Raw genomic sequence first — 15,291 nt, 5'->3', positions numbered from 1 at the left:
TCTTTCTCCCTCCCTGTGTGGTGATGCACGGAGCAGTTCCAGATCAATGGCTTGAATTTTTTGCCTCTGTCCACCCTGTGTGCTGTTTGGGTTCCAGAGCAGCCTCCCACCAAGCAGCAGCAGGAAAGGGCTCCCCTCTACTCTCTGATTATTGGAAAGTGCTCTCATTACTCTTGAATGCTCCAGACGGTGAGGAGGGGCTGTGCTGGTGTGTGATGTGAGAGAAGGTGCTGTGCAAACACGCAGATCCCAGTGCCCCATGAGCTACCTTAATCTTTTATAGACCACTAAGTCCCAGCTGCAGGAGCAGCTGATGCTTCTAATACAAAGGATTACAATTTTCCTGAATTATTGGTTTCCCTTGCTTTCATCCTCTCACCTTCCTTGTTATGCAGAGAACCCCCCTGACTTATTCTCTATGTCTTTTTCTTCCCACCTTTCAGTGTGTGCTCAGACAACCAGCCAGCTTCTCTCCGTTGGTCCATCCCATGGTCTTCATTTCTGTTGTGCCTTGCAGGAGCCGCTTTGTTTTCAAGGCTTAACTCTCTCTTTTGTGTTTTTTCCCTCTCTTGGGAAGCATTGGCTCATCATGGTGCAGTCTTTGGAAACCATAAACCTTGTATTCCCAGGTAATGTGTGTTCACACACCAACTGCAGCATTGTATTGTGTGTTTGAGAGGAGAGGTTCAGCTGTCTTACCTGACATTGTTTTCTGAAATTGCAGAAAGGGAATTGGATCAGCATAACATTCCCATGTAGAGAATAGGTGCATATTATCTGGTGCTTTCATAGCATACTGACTGAGTCAAAGGCTCAGACGTTGCTTTATGAATATGGAGTTACAGCTCTCCAGGCCACTGGGAAGATGGAAGTAATATCACTGGTGCTGTTATTTTATTTCCCTTGTGTACATTTTTATTATTAGGGTGAGATTGTGGCCTTAGCTAAATCTGTTGCAGTAGGCCCATTGACCTCAGTGTAGCCAGATTTTCCCTTAATTTCCCTGTCAGCTGCTGGATTCCAAGCCCAAAATGGAGATTGGCAAAATAGTGCCTGAGGAGGAAGACAAATTTCCTGTTCTCTCCTGATGAGATCTGATTAGATTCTTGTGTAAAGCACTGTCTGCCTGTCCAGCTTTAATTCTTGTTCTTACGGTGTTCTAGTAAATGGCTGATTGAAATCAGGTGTGTCAAGTTCAGGCTGTGATGTTTTACTGTCATGTCAGCCAAGGAGTGAGGCACCATCTCACCCTCTGTAAAACAGCAACAAGAAGAAGCTGGCTCCCCTGGCCCTAAGGAGAAGGCAGTCAGTGACAGTCAGTGTTGTGGGGAAGGCATGAGGTGCTGCCCCACAGATCAGCACCGTTCCAGCTGTCTGACAGCATGGTATTTTTAGCAGTGTAAGTTTTGGTGTGTCATGCCTGGGAACTGTACCCTTGTTTAAAGACAACCGAATCTCGCTGACTGGAAGCATTCCCTTAGTGAGCACACAGCTATTTTGGGTTTTCTTCCCTTGCAGTTATTCCTTGACAGACCCTTGGATGCGATTTCCTGACCTTTAACTCTGGCTTTCTTACGCTTTTGTTAGCTGTGTTTTACCAATGCACGTCACGCTCTTTCCCTCTCCCCCTTCTTCCAGTTGTATAGATAAGGACTGGTAATTGTCTTTATGGAGGTTGTAATGAGTTCTGTCACCACACAAAGCAGCTCACTAATAAAATAAATCAAAGCAGCAACGAATGAATGGAAAGCATGCTTTTAAAATTAGATTTGTACTGCGGGTGCCACACTGTCACTTGCAGCGTGACACACCGTTAAAGAGGCACAGAGTTGGTGAAGTACCTTGAAAGGGTCACTGAGCTCTGCTAGAAGGAATTAGGAAGCCTTCCATTGCCTCCATTGCAGCATCATTTGGAAGGAAATATTTTAAAGCATGATCAGGAAAAGAGTATGTAAAACTGATGTTAGATTTTACTTGTTCAGTAACTCAGTTAAGCAGCTTTTCTGATCATATAGTTACATGTGTTCACGTAATGTCATCTTCTATGCCTGGAGTCTTGTAGCAGTTTGGAGCTCCTGGTCCAGCATACCATCAGTTCTGTCCAGCTCCTTACACCCTCTGCCTCTCTCCAGCAAAGGGCTCTGGGAATCAGTGCTGTCTGTTTTCACTTCACAAGATCTGCAGTGCAAGGACAGTGCTCTCCTCTCCAGCTGTACCGACTGCAGGGCTCTGCTGCTCGCCTTACTATAGGGACGTCATGTTTCAGAGGAGAGGTGTATTCACAGTGGCCTGACTTGGAGGCGGGGCAGGTGAGGCATCCTCTGGGCAGACAGCAAGGAGAACAGGCTGGTGTTTGCACTCAGGCTTGTGTTACACTAAAATGCAGCTGCTGTGAACCTTGTCAGGCTTGCTTGATGCAGGGTGCAGGGAAGGGTGATACAGGTTGTCGAGGATATTGTGTGTGTGTCTATGCAACTGAGCTCTGGGCTTCTGCTGCTGCTTCTGCAGCTCTTCATAGTTCCCAGATCTGTTGCAGCTCTTACAGCCTTACACAAACCATTTCTGTCATAGAAACGCAGAACATGTCCAAATTCCTGTTTCTCAGCCTATCTGTTCATGTCCCAGCAGCGAAATCGTGCTGTGGCCCTCTGCAGCCAAAAGCAAAGCAGCTACAGAATAAGAAGGATTTCTAATTCCCTGAGAAACTTCACAGAAGCTGAGTGCTAGTTTCTTTTTTCATCTCTTCCATACCAGCCTCTCAAGACACAGCAGGGACAAAAGGAATGAAATCCTGTAGCAGGAGTGTTTGTCAACTTTCTTCTTGTCTCTCTCGCCATAACGACATGTAATTAAATACCCTGAACTTTAGAAGTTGCCTGTGAAAAATATTCCTCTAACTGAGAGCAACCAACCTCCATTAAGTTATACACAGTCAGCAAATGACTGTAATTATTAGGGCCAGCAGACAGAGCTGAAACTCCAGAGGACTTCAGTGTCAGAGCTAATAATTATGCAGCAGCCTTGGCCAAATATTTCTCTTCTGAGCTAAGTATTTAATATTGTCGCTGTAGAATATTAATGGAATTGCCTGCAATGTGTGAAGCTGTTGACTAAGCTCCTTGTACAGTGAACTGCTGTGGCTCAAATTAGCCACAGTGAACAGGGGGATCAAGAGCACTGCAGCACCAGCCTAAACACTGCAGCCCTCAGGGCACTGCCATCAGATCTGGGGACAAACTGCAGGGCAAGGCAGTGCCACGCTTCAGGAATTCAGAAAGTCGTTTGTTTGGCATTCTGAAGGGTACTTTTTCTTTAAGTCTTTTTGTGAAGCATATGAATATATTTCTTAAAGCTAATGAAGGAGATTGGCTGGTTCAGGAAACATCTTTTCTTTCACTCAGACAAAATTTTTACATCTGTACTATAAATAAGGAATAAAAGAATGTTGTCTTGCAGAGTGCTGGCACAGAGTCAAATCTTCCCAGATGGGGAAGGAAGCTTCTGGGCCTAATCTAGACATTAACCAAGCATCAAGGTAGTCATCTCCAACTGCAGTGTGCTCTAGTGACTTCCTGAGGGCTTTTTTAAAGCTATTTGTGTGTTACCAGGCAGGGATTTCCAGTTAATTGTAAGGCTGCAAAAGCAATGAGTGAATGTCAGCAATGAAACCATACGAGAGCAGTGATATAACCACGGGAAAAAGTAGCAGTTTCTTCTGATTTCTGGCACTTGAACAGGCTCATGAATTCCCTGGAGCCTTTTGCATAACACATGACCACCTGTACTACAGAGATGGCCTCCCTTTTACAGCATCGTTACACAACCTACACCCAGGGTTTTTATGGCAGCCCAGTTTAACTGTTGTGGTTACTATGGCTGTAATAATGTATATCAGTTTAAAGTGAGGTGTGTGCTGTTCTCTGGGTGCTCGGATTTTTTTCCCCCTGTTCTTTTCTGTGAAGAAGGCTTGATAGCACTTGTGCTAAATCAAGGCTTGCTGCATGGCTCTAAGCGGGTAGTTATAGGATTTGAGACTAAGGCAAGGAGGGGAGGGGATTTGGGAAGAGTGTACTTTAATGTAAAAATCTGGGTTAAGCTTTTTCAGTACTTGGAAGTCTTTTTTTTTTCTTTTTCAGTTTTCTCCATAAACCAAGATTGAATCTGTTTCTCTGCTGTTCCACAGGTATGGATGTGTGGAGGTCGCATGGAGGACATCCCTTGCTCTAGGGTTGGTCATATCTACAGGAAATATGTTCCATACAAGGTTCCCACAGGAGTTAGCCTGGCAAGAGTAAGTGGTAGTGGCATTCCCCACTACAGATGTCTGCCTGCAACATGACCATGCTGTTGTCTCCTCTGACCTCTCAATGGAGAGGCAAATGTAGGCTTTGTGGTCTGTAAGTTCCACTTGTACAGTGCAAGTTGAGCAATTTTGCAGTGGTGGATGTGTAGCACAAAGGGAAGAGAGCCTGGGGAGCTGCAAGACGTGTGCTGACAGCTGACAAAGGCTACTGCTGGGTGCTGGGAAGGGACTCTGTGATCAGGCACTGGCTATAAAAACAAGATATGGCTTTATTTGTATAATACTTCAGTCATTTTATAGCTGTGCTCTCCAAGAGCAGCAGGCTTCAGCGTGGTGATTGCGTTTTGGTGATTGAAAGACCTCTCAACTTCAAGCATCACAGACCACTGAATGGGCAAGCTGTAATTTTCCACAATGGAATGTTCACTGCCATCTTATTTCTTAATCTAGTGTAGCCCAAAGAGGAAAGAGCTTTCGCCTATCATGCACTGGGTTTCTCCAGTTAATTTTTAAATTGAGAAGGGACTACATTGCCCTCTGGTGGGAGAAAAAAAATCATAGAAGCAGGAAGGCTGCAAAACTAAAAACCACAAAAAGGTGCCCTGCTGTTCTGTAGTTTATGGCTTGCACAGTGTTAAAATGCTTCTCAGTTTAATAGCACGGCCCTGGTTATAGATTTGGATTTATTCCTCAGCCCAGCAATGACCTGTCAGAGCGATAGAGCACTCTCCTGTCTGTGCCATCTCTTCAGGAAGGAGCTGTATTTCTTTTGATTCGGTATTTGGCGCTCGTGAACTCCCACAGTGCTTGAAGGAGATGGCAGAGAGGTGTAGCCAAGGCTGTTTCTTGGCATCTAAGATCATTTAGTCACCTTGAGATAAACACCTGCTCTTGTTTGGAGGCTGCATTCAGGGCAGGGTCAGCACACTGCTCACTCTTAGCATCCTAATTTTTTTGGTAGTAAATGATCACTGCAGGACTGACCAGCTTCATGCAAGGTGGGCAGGGCAGTGTTGCTTGGTCACTGGAGTCACAACTGCACATGGCAAGACTTGGCACCAAGAATGTGCCTGATGTTGCCAGAGAACAGTCCAAGATCCAGCAGTCTCGAGGGTGCTGTGACAAGCAGGTTGTCTCGAGAGGATGGTGTTTATTGCTGTCTTGGAATTGCACAGTGGATTAAGCTTTACAGTAACACATGAAATGTACTCCTGCCAGGAGGTAAACCCTTTGCTTCTGTTCTGAAGGGTCATCACCTGAAAGTTCCATATTCCTGAAGTATGTCATAGTTTTACCCAAGAAAATGGAAAAATAGTGCTAAGAAAGAGTATTGTGAACTGAAGCTTTCCAGAAGGGAGTACTGCAAATCCCATTTCTAGATGGATATAAAAGATGCAATAAGAAGGATTTAAGAAAGCAGCTTTTTGTCAGAGACCTTTGAATGTCCAGTGGTATTTACCAGCATCGTGTTCTGACTAGTTTCTTTACAGAAAAAAAAGGAAAAAAACCAACTTTTGATTAATGTTGTTTTTCTTAGCCACAAGGAACTAGATATAATGGCCAAGTGCCAGGATTCTTTTGACCTCAACTGAAAATATCTTTCTAAAAGTCCCTTGGAACTAGAGAATAATAAAAATAATCTTTGTCCTGAAGCTGGAGAGAAAGAGTGGATGTGAATGAAAATCCTTTCTGAGCGAAAACATGCGAGCTGCTCTGAATGCTAATGTCAGTGGTTTATGCAGTGCTCTCAGGTGGTTTTCCTTCTCGTTCTCACCCGTGGCTGTTGCCCACACAGAACCTGAAGCGGGTGGCTGAGGTGTGGATGGATGAGTACGCCGAGTACATTTACCAGCGCAGACCAGAGTACCGGCACCTCTCCGCGGGGGACGTCGCGGCCCAGAAGGAGCTTCGCAACAGCCTCAACTGCAAAAGCTTCAAGTGGTTCATGAGCGAGGTCGCCTGGGACTTGCCAAAGTTCTACCCACCGGTGGAGCCTCCAGCAGCTGCCTGGGGAGAGGCAAGTTTGTGCTCTGATGTCTGTGATGGGCAAACAGGCTGCGGTTTGGTTTTGTAAGGTCACCCGTGTGCTCCGGTACTGGGTTGCTGTGAGTAAGGTGCAAGCGAGTATTTCAAGATCTGCTTGATATGTTTCAAAGCCCAGAACTCCTCTACCATTGCAGTGGCCTGATCAAAGCAGGCAGTTGGGCAGGCAGCTGCTTCTATTAATGCACAGCTACAACGAGAACAGAGACTTGGCTTGTTCTGCACGCCGTGTATTTAGTAGGAATCAGAACATGCCAAAGAGAGGACTAGGGAGAGGAGGCAGCTGAGCAATAATATTTCCAAAGGGCCTCACAACTATGTTGATCTACTTTGCTCCTTAGCTTTTCCATCTGAAAGCCAGAAAAGTTGGCTGTGTTCTGGTTAAAAAATGACCCCAGGAGTGAATTCATGGATTGCTACACACAACTGTGGCAGACAGTGTTTCTGATAAGGTCAAGAGGAGCTGAGCCCTGGTGCTGTTTGTCAAGGCCAAGGCCTGATGAGCATTTCTGAGACCACAGTGTGGGTGAAGAGGATGCACCATCACAACATCACAGTGAGCTCTGCAGTCCTGTTGGTTTTGCTGTGAGATGAAGGTTATGGTACAGCTGGCAATGGGTCCTATTTTGAGTTCTGTGCTTTCTTTCAGCTGTTACCTGCCAGCTCAGACACACAGTTAAGTGAGGAATCTTAAAAATTGTCTCTGTACAAATATTGCTGCTATTTGAGGCAATTTGAGCCTTCTTTCCTGTCACCTGGTAGGAGATTCAGTGACTAATTTACTGTTTCAGATACGCAATGTAGGAACTGGACTGTGTGTGGATACTAAGCATGGAGCCCTGGGATCCCCACTGAGGCTGGAAAATTGCGTGAAGGACAGAGGAGAAGCAGCATGGAACAACGTGCAGGTAACAATCGGTCTGATAAATCATCGGCCCCTAAATTTGGGGATGGGCAAGTTACAAGAACCAATGTTTAAGGAAGGCCATTGCAGAGCTGTCAGGTGCACCCCAAAGCTCACATGCTAATTGTACTTGATGAGCTGGTAGCAGGATGTGGCTTGTGCTTGTGGCAGGGTCTGGAGCTGGCAGACTCTGAGCAGAGCTTTTACCTCTGCTTTGAAGTTCTCAGAGCGAACAAAAGAAATCACAAGGAAACAATATGCCAAAACAATAAACCAGTAACAAGGCAGCTGTAATATGTAACAAAGTGAATATTAACTTCAAAGGTTGTGCTGAAAGAAGTGATAGAGGAGCATCATGCATATTAATGAACCTGCAGGAGCATTCAGTAAGCTCTCACTATCATCCTCCTGACAGGAGGCAAATGCATTATAAACACGCAACCATTGCTGGAGAGAGATGATACCAGCCGGGTTATAGATTCACCCTCTCAACATATAAGGTGCCAGAAACGACAGCTTTATTGTAACAGAAGGGAGGAAAATATTAGTTTGTCTAAACTGTAGCAGATGAACTGAGAAAAGATCAAGAAAACAATGCCTCTATTACAGAGCCATGCATAACTCTTCAGGGAATGGCTTCAGTAGTAGGAGACAGAGGGTTGTTGCATATCAATTTTGATGCATGAAAAATAGAAACAAAACCAATTTACTCAGGCACAGTCCAAAATTAAGCCCCTGTGTCAGCAGGATCTTGAAAATTAACGTTGGCTTTTGTTTAGGAAGAGAATGTTGCTTGAACTTCTGTGGAGTGTTGAGCCTAAATGATAGTGGTAATTTCTCTCTCAAGAGGGGATTAAAAGAGAGGCAGGAAGAAAGTGGCTTCTGTGTGCAAAAGTTTTTAGCCACACTGGTTCTGTTAGCAGCACCCTGATCATCACTAGTCTTTCTTACTGCCCCATGAGGTATCTCTGAAGAGAGAACCATTCCTCCACATGCCTCCAAAGGAGCCCGCAGAACATCCCTTCTCCTTAGGGGCTGAAATGGAGGAGTGTTGGCTGTAGCCCTGCAGAACCACACTGGCTAGTGCTGGTCACAGAGGACACTTTTATCAAGGCCACAGCATTGCCAGGCATAGGTTGTGTCCCATTTCTAGAGCTAAACCCCTTTCTCTGCTTGTCTGTACTGTGCATCCCTTCATTGCACCTGAGAACACTGAGAGTTCATTGCAGGGTCAGTAGAGGAAAGTGCCAGGAAGCATTGCCCACATGTTTGCCCTTCTGACACTCTTGTGGAGTGGGAAGCTGTGGGCTCCTGGTCTCTTGTCCCAGAAGGTGTGGGACAGACTTCTCAAGGTGACTGCAGGCTGGCTGTGCAGACTCGGGTGTTTACTGCCAGCGTGAACTCAGAGCTCCTGTAGCTCTCTGCCTTTTTTGCTGGCTGTGAAGGGCTGTAATTGGTCAGCTGCTCATTTAATCCTTGATGTATGTCTGCATTGCAGAGACACCCAGGCTGACCAGCATGGCTGGCTGCAGCAGCACGGGCTCCTTTCACATGCTGTGGCAGCTGGTACAGACTCCCTTGGTCAGCAATGCTTGTCCCCAGAGGTGGGAGTAGTTTTTCTGTAGAAGATACTGTCCTTTCCCTGAAGTCACCCCCACCCTGTGGGGACAGAGAACAGCCTCCTGCTGGTGAAAACATCGTGCCCAAGTACCAGGCACCCTGAGGGTCCTGTTTGTCCTGGCAGGTATTCACCTTCAGCTGGAGAGAGGACATCCGTCCCGGGGATCCTCAGCACACCAAGAAGTTTTGTTTTGATGCCATTTCCCACAGCAGCCCCGTGACCCTCTATGACTGTCATGGAATGAAGGGGAACCAGCTCTGGAGATACCGAAAAGTGAGTCTGTGTGGGGGCGTATTCGTATTCTCTTCTAAGGTGTCAAACTGCCTGTAGGCACTTAAATTTCTTAAAATGTCACCACTCATGTTTTATTCCTTCTCTCCACGTAGCTGCGATAAGAGAATCTGCAGACAATATGTTGTCATTGTGCCATTAATTACCCTTGATTAGAAAGAGGTCACTCCCCCATTCCACTGGTTAGAAAGGTGAGGACTCCAGGGCTCCTGAGCAGAAGGGACACTCTCTGCAGTGTGTCCACAGCTGGCACTGAGGTGATGCAACACCTTTGCAAAACCCGTTTGCAAAGAGGTGTTCTGAGAGTTGGTTTGTTCTGGAAAATCGTGCCAAAAGTAGATAAGGATTTATTCATCCTCCTACTAAAGCAACTAAGCTATTGTGGGCAACAGGAAAGTAAATTCTTGTCTCAGTGCCCGATCCTAGTCCTTGCAGTCTGCTGGCACAGCGCCCCGGAGTGATGCAGCAGGATGTCAGCCTGGAGAGCCTGTGGCTTCAGGGACAGCTTTAGAGCTTCCCAGTGCAGGTGTGAGGATTGGGCTGGATTCTGTTGCAAGGGTTGGGAATGAACTCAGGCACTTGCCAACCATGCAGGTGTGGACCAACTCTGGATACACCCAAATGACACAATAGCTTGCCTTGGTTTTTAAAATTTCTTTCTGTTGGTTTTAAAACAGCTTTTTTTTTTTTCTGCTTGGCAACCTCACATCAAATTTCTCTTCTCCAGGACAAGACTCTCTACCATCCAGTCAGCAGCAGCTGTATGGACTGCAGTGAGAGTGATCGAAAAATCTTTATGAATAGCTGCAATCCTTCATCTCCAACACAGCAGTGGATATTTGAACACACAAACTCAACCATCCTGGAAAAATTTAACAGAAATCTTGATCTTTAAAAGACTGAGAAAATATATATATATATATTTTACAATTATAGTTTTTACTGGGGAGGGTTACAAAAAATTTTTTTAAGAATACTTTTTTTTAAACATTTAATGAAGGTAAAAGGGAGAATCTCAGGAGAAGGTTAATGAGCAGGCCAGTCTTTATTGTGAAGATGCTGCATCCTTCTCTTCTGGGGATGGTGGAATTTTAAAGGCTTTACCAGAGCCAATTCTGTGCTGAGACTGAACAGAAACTCTGTTTTTAGAGGAGTCTGAATGTGATTCAAATGGATTTTTTTTTTCCTTTGTTTTGTTTTATTTCCCACCTGGGTCTTGTGTTAAATGATTTTGTTATCCAGGACCCTCCAGGACTTTTTGTAGCTGCTATACCACCCGCTGAAGTGTTCCCACAGCTTTATCTTCCAAACGCCATATAAGTAAAATCCTGATACAGGATTTAAACCTCCTATCAAAAAAAAAGAAAAAGCCCATCAGTGGAAAATGAAATGAAATGCATATTTTTTTGCCCTGGACCAAATATATTTCAAACAGGTTGACATTATTATTTTCCAAATCATAGCTCTGATGAAGGAATGAGCTCTAGTGGAAGTGCAGCCAAGTGTTGGGAATATGGCTGTAGTTATTAGCAATGAGAAATCTGTGTTTCTGGTCCATTCACTTTGCAGTCAGTTTGTCACTCACTGTTGAATCTTCAAGGTGAAAGATTAGCAGAGGGTTTTTTAAGTAAGCACAGTTCTTACAGGTGAGGACTTTTGCTAAGAGCCTTTGGATATCAGGTTCCAAATTTGCTTCTTATTCATAATCCTTTTAGCACAGACACCTCCAGGGTTTCTCAGAGTTAAATCTACTACATGCAGGCAACTTCCATTCACAGTTGGTGTGAGCAGATTAATGCAGGATAATCAATTCAGGGCTCAGATTAGCCATTTGTTCATCAGTCTGTAATTTGTTGAGTCCTGTGGTCAGTAGTGTTCTAGGCTTGTGGGAATGTGCTATTAATCTCTCCTCATGTCCCAACATCCACGGCACTGTACAGTTTACTGTCACTGGAGATCTGTTTGCTTATGCAGAGATGTGGGATTGATGGACCCATTTTACTGGTACCCTATCCCTTGTGCAGTCAGCAGTACAAGGTGTTATCCTTCTGTTTTGGCTGTGGGATCTGCCAGACCATGAACCAGGATGGTCTCATCCTAGGAGCTGGAATGTACTGATACGAAAAGATGAATGCAAACTAGGGCACAACTGTCTGCCTCTTGAACTCTCTATTGTGATGTGCTGACAATGGATCAAAATCATCTCTCCCTCTCTGATCCTCACAGCTGAGGCCATGTCTAACCTCTTTTGCCATCTTACCTGGTCCATGCAGTCATGGAGCACGGGAAACACTGGGTGCTGCATTGCAGCTGGGACCAGGCTGCCAAAATGTGTTGGTGTCTAATGTTTTGAGAGTGAAGAAAAGAAAAAAAGCTCTAGGTTTTCCTTGTGACAATTCTGCAGCAGTATTGTATGGAAGTGAGACCAGCATCAAGCAGAGTTGACATCTTATGTTCTCAGTTACTACAGCATGTCTGTCATTAGGATCCCTTTTCATTTCTGTGGGAGACAGAGTCACCTTCCAGCGCTTTGTGTCTGGCTGCTGCTTTCCTTAAGTTATTAATGCTCTCATTAGTCTAGTAGTGCTGACTGTGGAGCACTAGATGGCCTGACTAGATGTCTTTATGAATGTTTTAATACCTGTGGAACAAGAAGCTGCTTGTCCATGAACAGTGATAGTTTTTTAAAATTGGGACACAATCAGCAGATTCTATAAATGGACTGCAGGTTGTTCTGCTTGCAGGTTGCAACTTTGTGTGTCTTAGTTTTCTAATGAGAGGAATAGCTTCTGTTTCTAAAATGCATGGCTTGCTTTGTACTTGGACTCACCTTGTGAGCCTGCTTGGCTCACAGGATGCTTCAGAGAGAACTGCAGTAATGAACAGGTCTTTTACCACTTGGAGATCTTAATTTGGAGATAAAGGTCAGCTCTTAGTAATTTGCACCAAAACATTAGGTAGTAGTTGAGGCAATTCCAGTTTGACAACCTACCACCAGTACACAGAAACTGGAGCTTTAGTGTGAGTGGTTTTACCAGCTCCTTCTTAGTGTGGTTTATCTGTTTGCTGAAGGTTTGGTATCTGAGTGTGATAAGTGCCTCACAAATTCTGTACATTTCTGACTAGCTCACTGGGCTTTGAACTATTAATTTATTTGCATCAATTATACTTTTCAATACCCTAGAGGCTTTGCTGACTAATGCAAAGACCTAATATAGCCAACCGTCCACTGATTGAGAAATAGAAGCTGTATTTCATCATCTGCATCTTTAACTGAGCCTTTGCTGGGCAATCTGGTTAATTTTTCCAATTAATTTTGGTTATTTATAAGCAAAATTGCTAAAGCATGAATACATAAGCAAATCTTCACATCTGCATGTGAGTCAAGACTGGAGATTGAATACCGGTGATTATCTAATGCAAAATAAATGTTTTCATATTTTTTCCCCAAAAAATTATTGAAACACCCCTCTTTTTATGTCTGCATAAGTTCTGCTGCTTTTAAGTATCAGAATCCGAGACGACAGAGGGATCCCTGGGTGTGTGTTGTGTTGCATAAAAATACTTTGATTTGCTCTTGAAGCTGTTGTTGATCTCTACTGGTGCTAATCTCTAAGGCTTACAGACAGTAAATAGGTTTGGGGCTCTCATGTGTGCAAGGTGTCTTTTCTCATACCTGGGAAATTAACTTCCTTTTCCACACCACAAGAGAAGAATGTGGGAGCCTTCCTGAAAGGGGAATACAGCGTCATTAAAATAAAGATGTGCCTTTTTAAATGTAAATGTACAGCAAATGCTTAAACTTGAACCATTTCCTAGTGCCTTGCTGGACAAGAGAGGAGAAGGGAAGGAGTTGGGAGAGAAGGATGTAAGAGAAAGCTTGACTTGTGCAGTGTTTGTGTGTGGTTTTTTAAAATGTCTGACTTTCAGTGCAAAATTTGTGTGAACGACAGCAATTCAGAAGCTCCTGGGTTTCCTCTGTTAAATCAGTATCGTTAATGATTGGAGGGGATGTTGTCACTCCTAATAGGAAGACTTGGAAAGGATGGCTGCTTCCTCTTGGCACGCTGTAGCAACTGGAGCTAGGCTGGAGGATGTCTTGGGTTACCTGTTGGATGTTTCATCTCATGGTGAAGGCTCATGATTTCACTGGCATGCAGGATCCTGCATTTTATTTTTTAAGTATGCAAATCATAAATAGTCCCAAAAGCTTATAAAATCTGTAGCCAGAAGTGTCTTTCAGAAAAAGTCGATGCCTTCCATCAGTGGGAAACTTTTTAAAGGGTGTGTTAACAGCTCTAATACAGAAGTAGCAAGAAAGCAATTTCTCATCCTGACTTTCTTCCTGGTTGGTTTTACAGCAGCCTGTGCACAGGGCTTCGCTTTCCTTTACTGGAGGGTTCCAGTCAGCAAACTTTCCTCCTCCCTGCTGCACTGAGATCAGTATACTGAGAGTCAAACAGGCACCACCAGCATTGCAAGAGCACGGTGCTCTGGGGCTGCTGCAGGGCTGTCACAGCAGCTCTGCTGGCTCACATCACCCTGGGGAGAGATCTCCTAAAAGCCATATTGGGCAATCATGGAACTGCTGGTTGAGAAGGGAGAAGATTATATTTTAAATTGTCTTTCAAAGATGTGGACAGGCACTTGAATGGTTTTCAGGCAGTCAACCTGTCATGCTTCCAGTCAAAATAGCCCTGGTAAAGCCATGTCTGAAACAGCCTGGCTCTGCCAACACTAGCACTGCACCTGTACTTAGCATCCCACATCCACTCCCAACTCCTGTGGTTCATGGAGAAACTGTGTGGTTTCACAGGATACACAGCAAAGGGGAGCTAGCTTGGGAGTCAGGAGCACTGGGTCCTGCTCCCAGGCTACTGTGGCCTGTTACTTGATCTTAAGCAGGGAAATTCTGTGTGCTGCAATTTCCCAGCTTGTGTGGGATTTACCTTTAAGTGCTTTAGTTTCTGACCTAATGAGTGTTGAGTCCAGATTTTAAATCAAGCTGCAAGTCCTCAGCTGGTTCAAGTGGAGAGGAGAGATGAATGGGTGGAGAATGGGAAATGAGACCCGAAATTTCTATCAGCATTCAACACAGACTTGTCAATTCATTTCATATTCCTCATTAACCATTCAGATTGATTTATTGACATTATAAATTTCAAGTGTAACTGAAATAAACTCAAGTCCTGCTCCGATTGTTCCTTAGTAGTGCCACGCTTTAGCTTGGAGGTCTGTATGGAACTAGGCAGTGATAGATTATGGAAAACCTAATAAAAAGCCTGACTGTTTTTGACTCTGCCTCTGCTAGCTGAGTACACTCCTCTACTTTCTGCATTTTGAGCTTTCTTGTTGCTTCTGTATATTCAAAAGACTTCAGTGATTCCAGCAGATGTGAGGGATTTGGGAGTTTTATATAAAGCCACTGGATCTATGTGGTCTTTACTATACTAGTTCAACTCTAGTTGAAAAAAGTCCTAATCCCAATTAGTGAGCAAGGAAATGTGAACTTCAACCACAAAACAAGATAAAAACTGGTCAAGCTACTAGCCTGAAACCTTAGCCCTTATGATAACAACAACAAATAGCTTTAGCCTCTAGGGTGGAAAAGGGAATTGGTTTCAAAATGCATTCTCCAGGATCTCGGTGATTAGGTCTAAGTTTGTCTGTTCCTTGTACTGCATGCATTTTCTCTGTAAAACTGGATGGTGCCTCTTGAATCAGTGTGTATTTATTTTGTGCATATTAGGACCAACAGCCTAATATCTGGGGGTGGTAAAGGACTTGTAGCACTTTAATGTAGTAGCTTTCATAAATTGGGAATCATTGGTAGAATGCCTAGTGTTTTTAAAGTTGAATGGACTTCCTTTTATAATATATTTAAAATAAATTTTTAATGTGTTTTCTGAAATCTGTGTGTGCAGACGTGACTGTCACTGCCTGTTTTGCTCCAGTGATGTGTTTCTCTTCTCTCTATTTATAAACTCAGTTATCCCTTGTCGGGTGTTTCCCCAGCACAGGCTTCCTGCTGTGCCACACACTGGTGTCCTCCAGCCCCCTTGGGAAACGTCCTTCCTGGCTGCCCTTTGCATTGGGAATAGAGCACAGGATTTGCTGTGTTCATACAAA

At 44.3% G+C, this 15,291-nt stretch overlaps 1 protein-coding gene across 1 annotated transcript in view; it reads left to right on the top strand.

Moving 5' to 3' along the window:
- The window catches only part of GALNT10 (polypeptide N-acetylgalactosaminyltransferase 10), an 82,375-nt gene extending 67,302 nt beyond the window's left edge, over window positions 1-15,073 (top strand). Inside the window, exons 8-12 of the mRNA XM_027643381.1 lie at window positions 4,184-4,291; window positions 6,099-6,320; window positions 7,138-7,254; window positions 8,995-9,144; window positions 9,890-15,073. Coding sequence (XP_027499182.1) covers window positions 4,184-4,291; window positions 6,099-6,320; window positions 7,138-7,254; window positions 8,995-9,144; window positions 9,890-10,057 — 765 coding nt within the window. The 3' untranslated portion in view covers window positions 10,058-15,073. The remainder of the gene's footprint in view (window positions 1-4,183; window positions 4,292-6,098; window positions 6,321-7,137; window positions 7,255-8,994; window positions 9,145-9,889) is intronic.
- The last annotated feature ends 218 nt before the right edge of the window (window positions 15,074-15,291 follow it).

Source organism: Corapipo altera, unplaced genomic scaffold, assembly GCF_003945725.1.
Source record: "Corapipo altera isolate COAL_440 unplaced genomic scaffold, ASM394572v1 75, whole genome shotgun sequence".
Classification (NCBI taxonomy): domain Eukaryota; kingdom Metazoa; phylum Chordata; class Aves; order Passeriformes; family Pipridae; genus Corapipo; species Corapipo altera.
The sequence above is the reverse complement of the archived record's forward strand: the minus strand, read 5'-3'. Positions and strand labels throughout refer to the sequence as shown.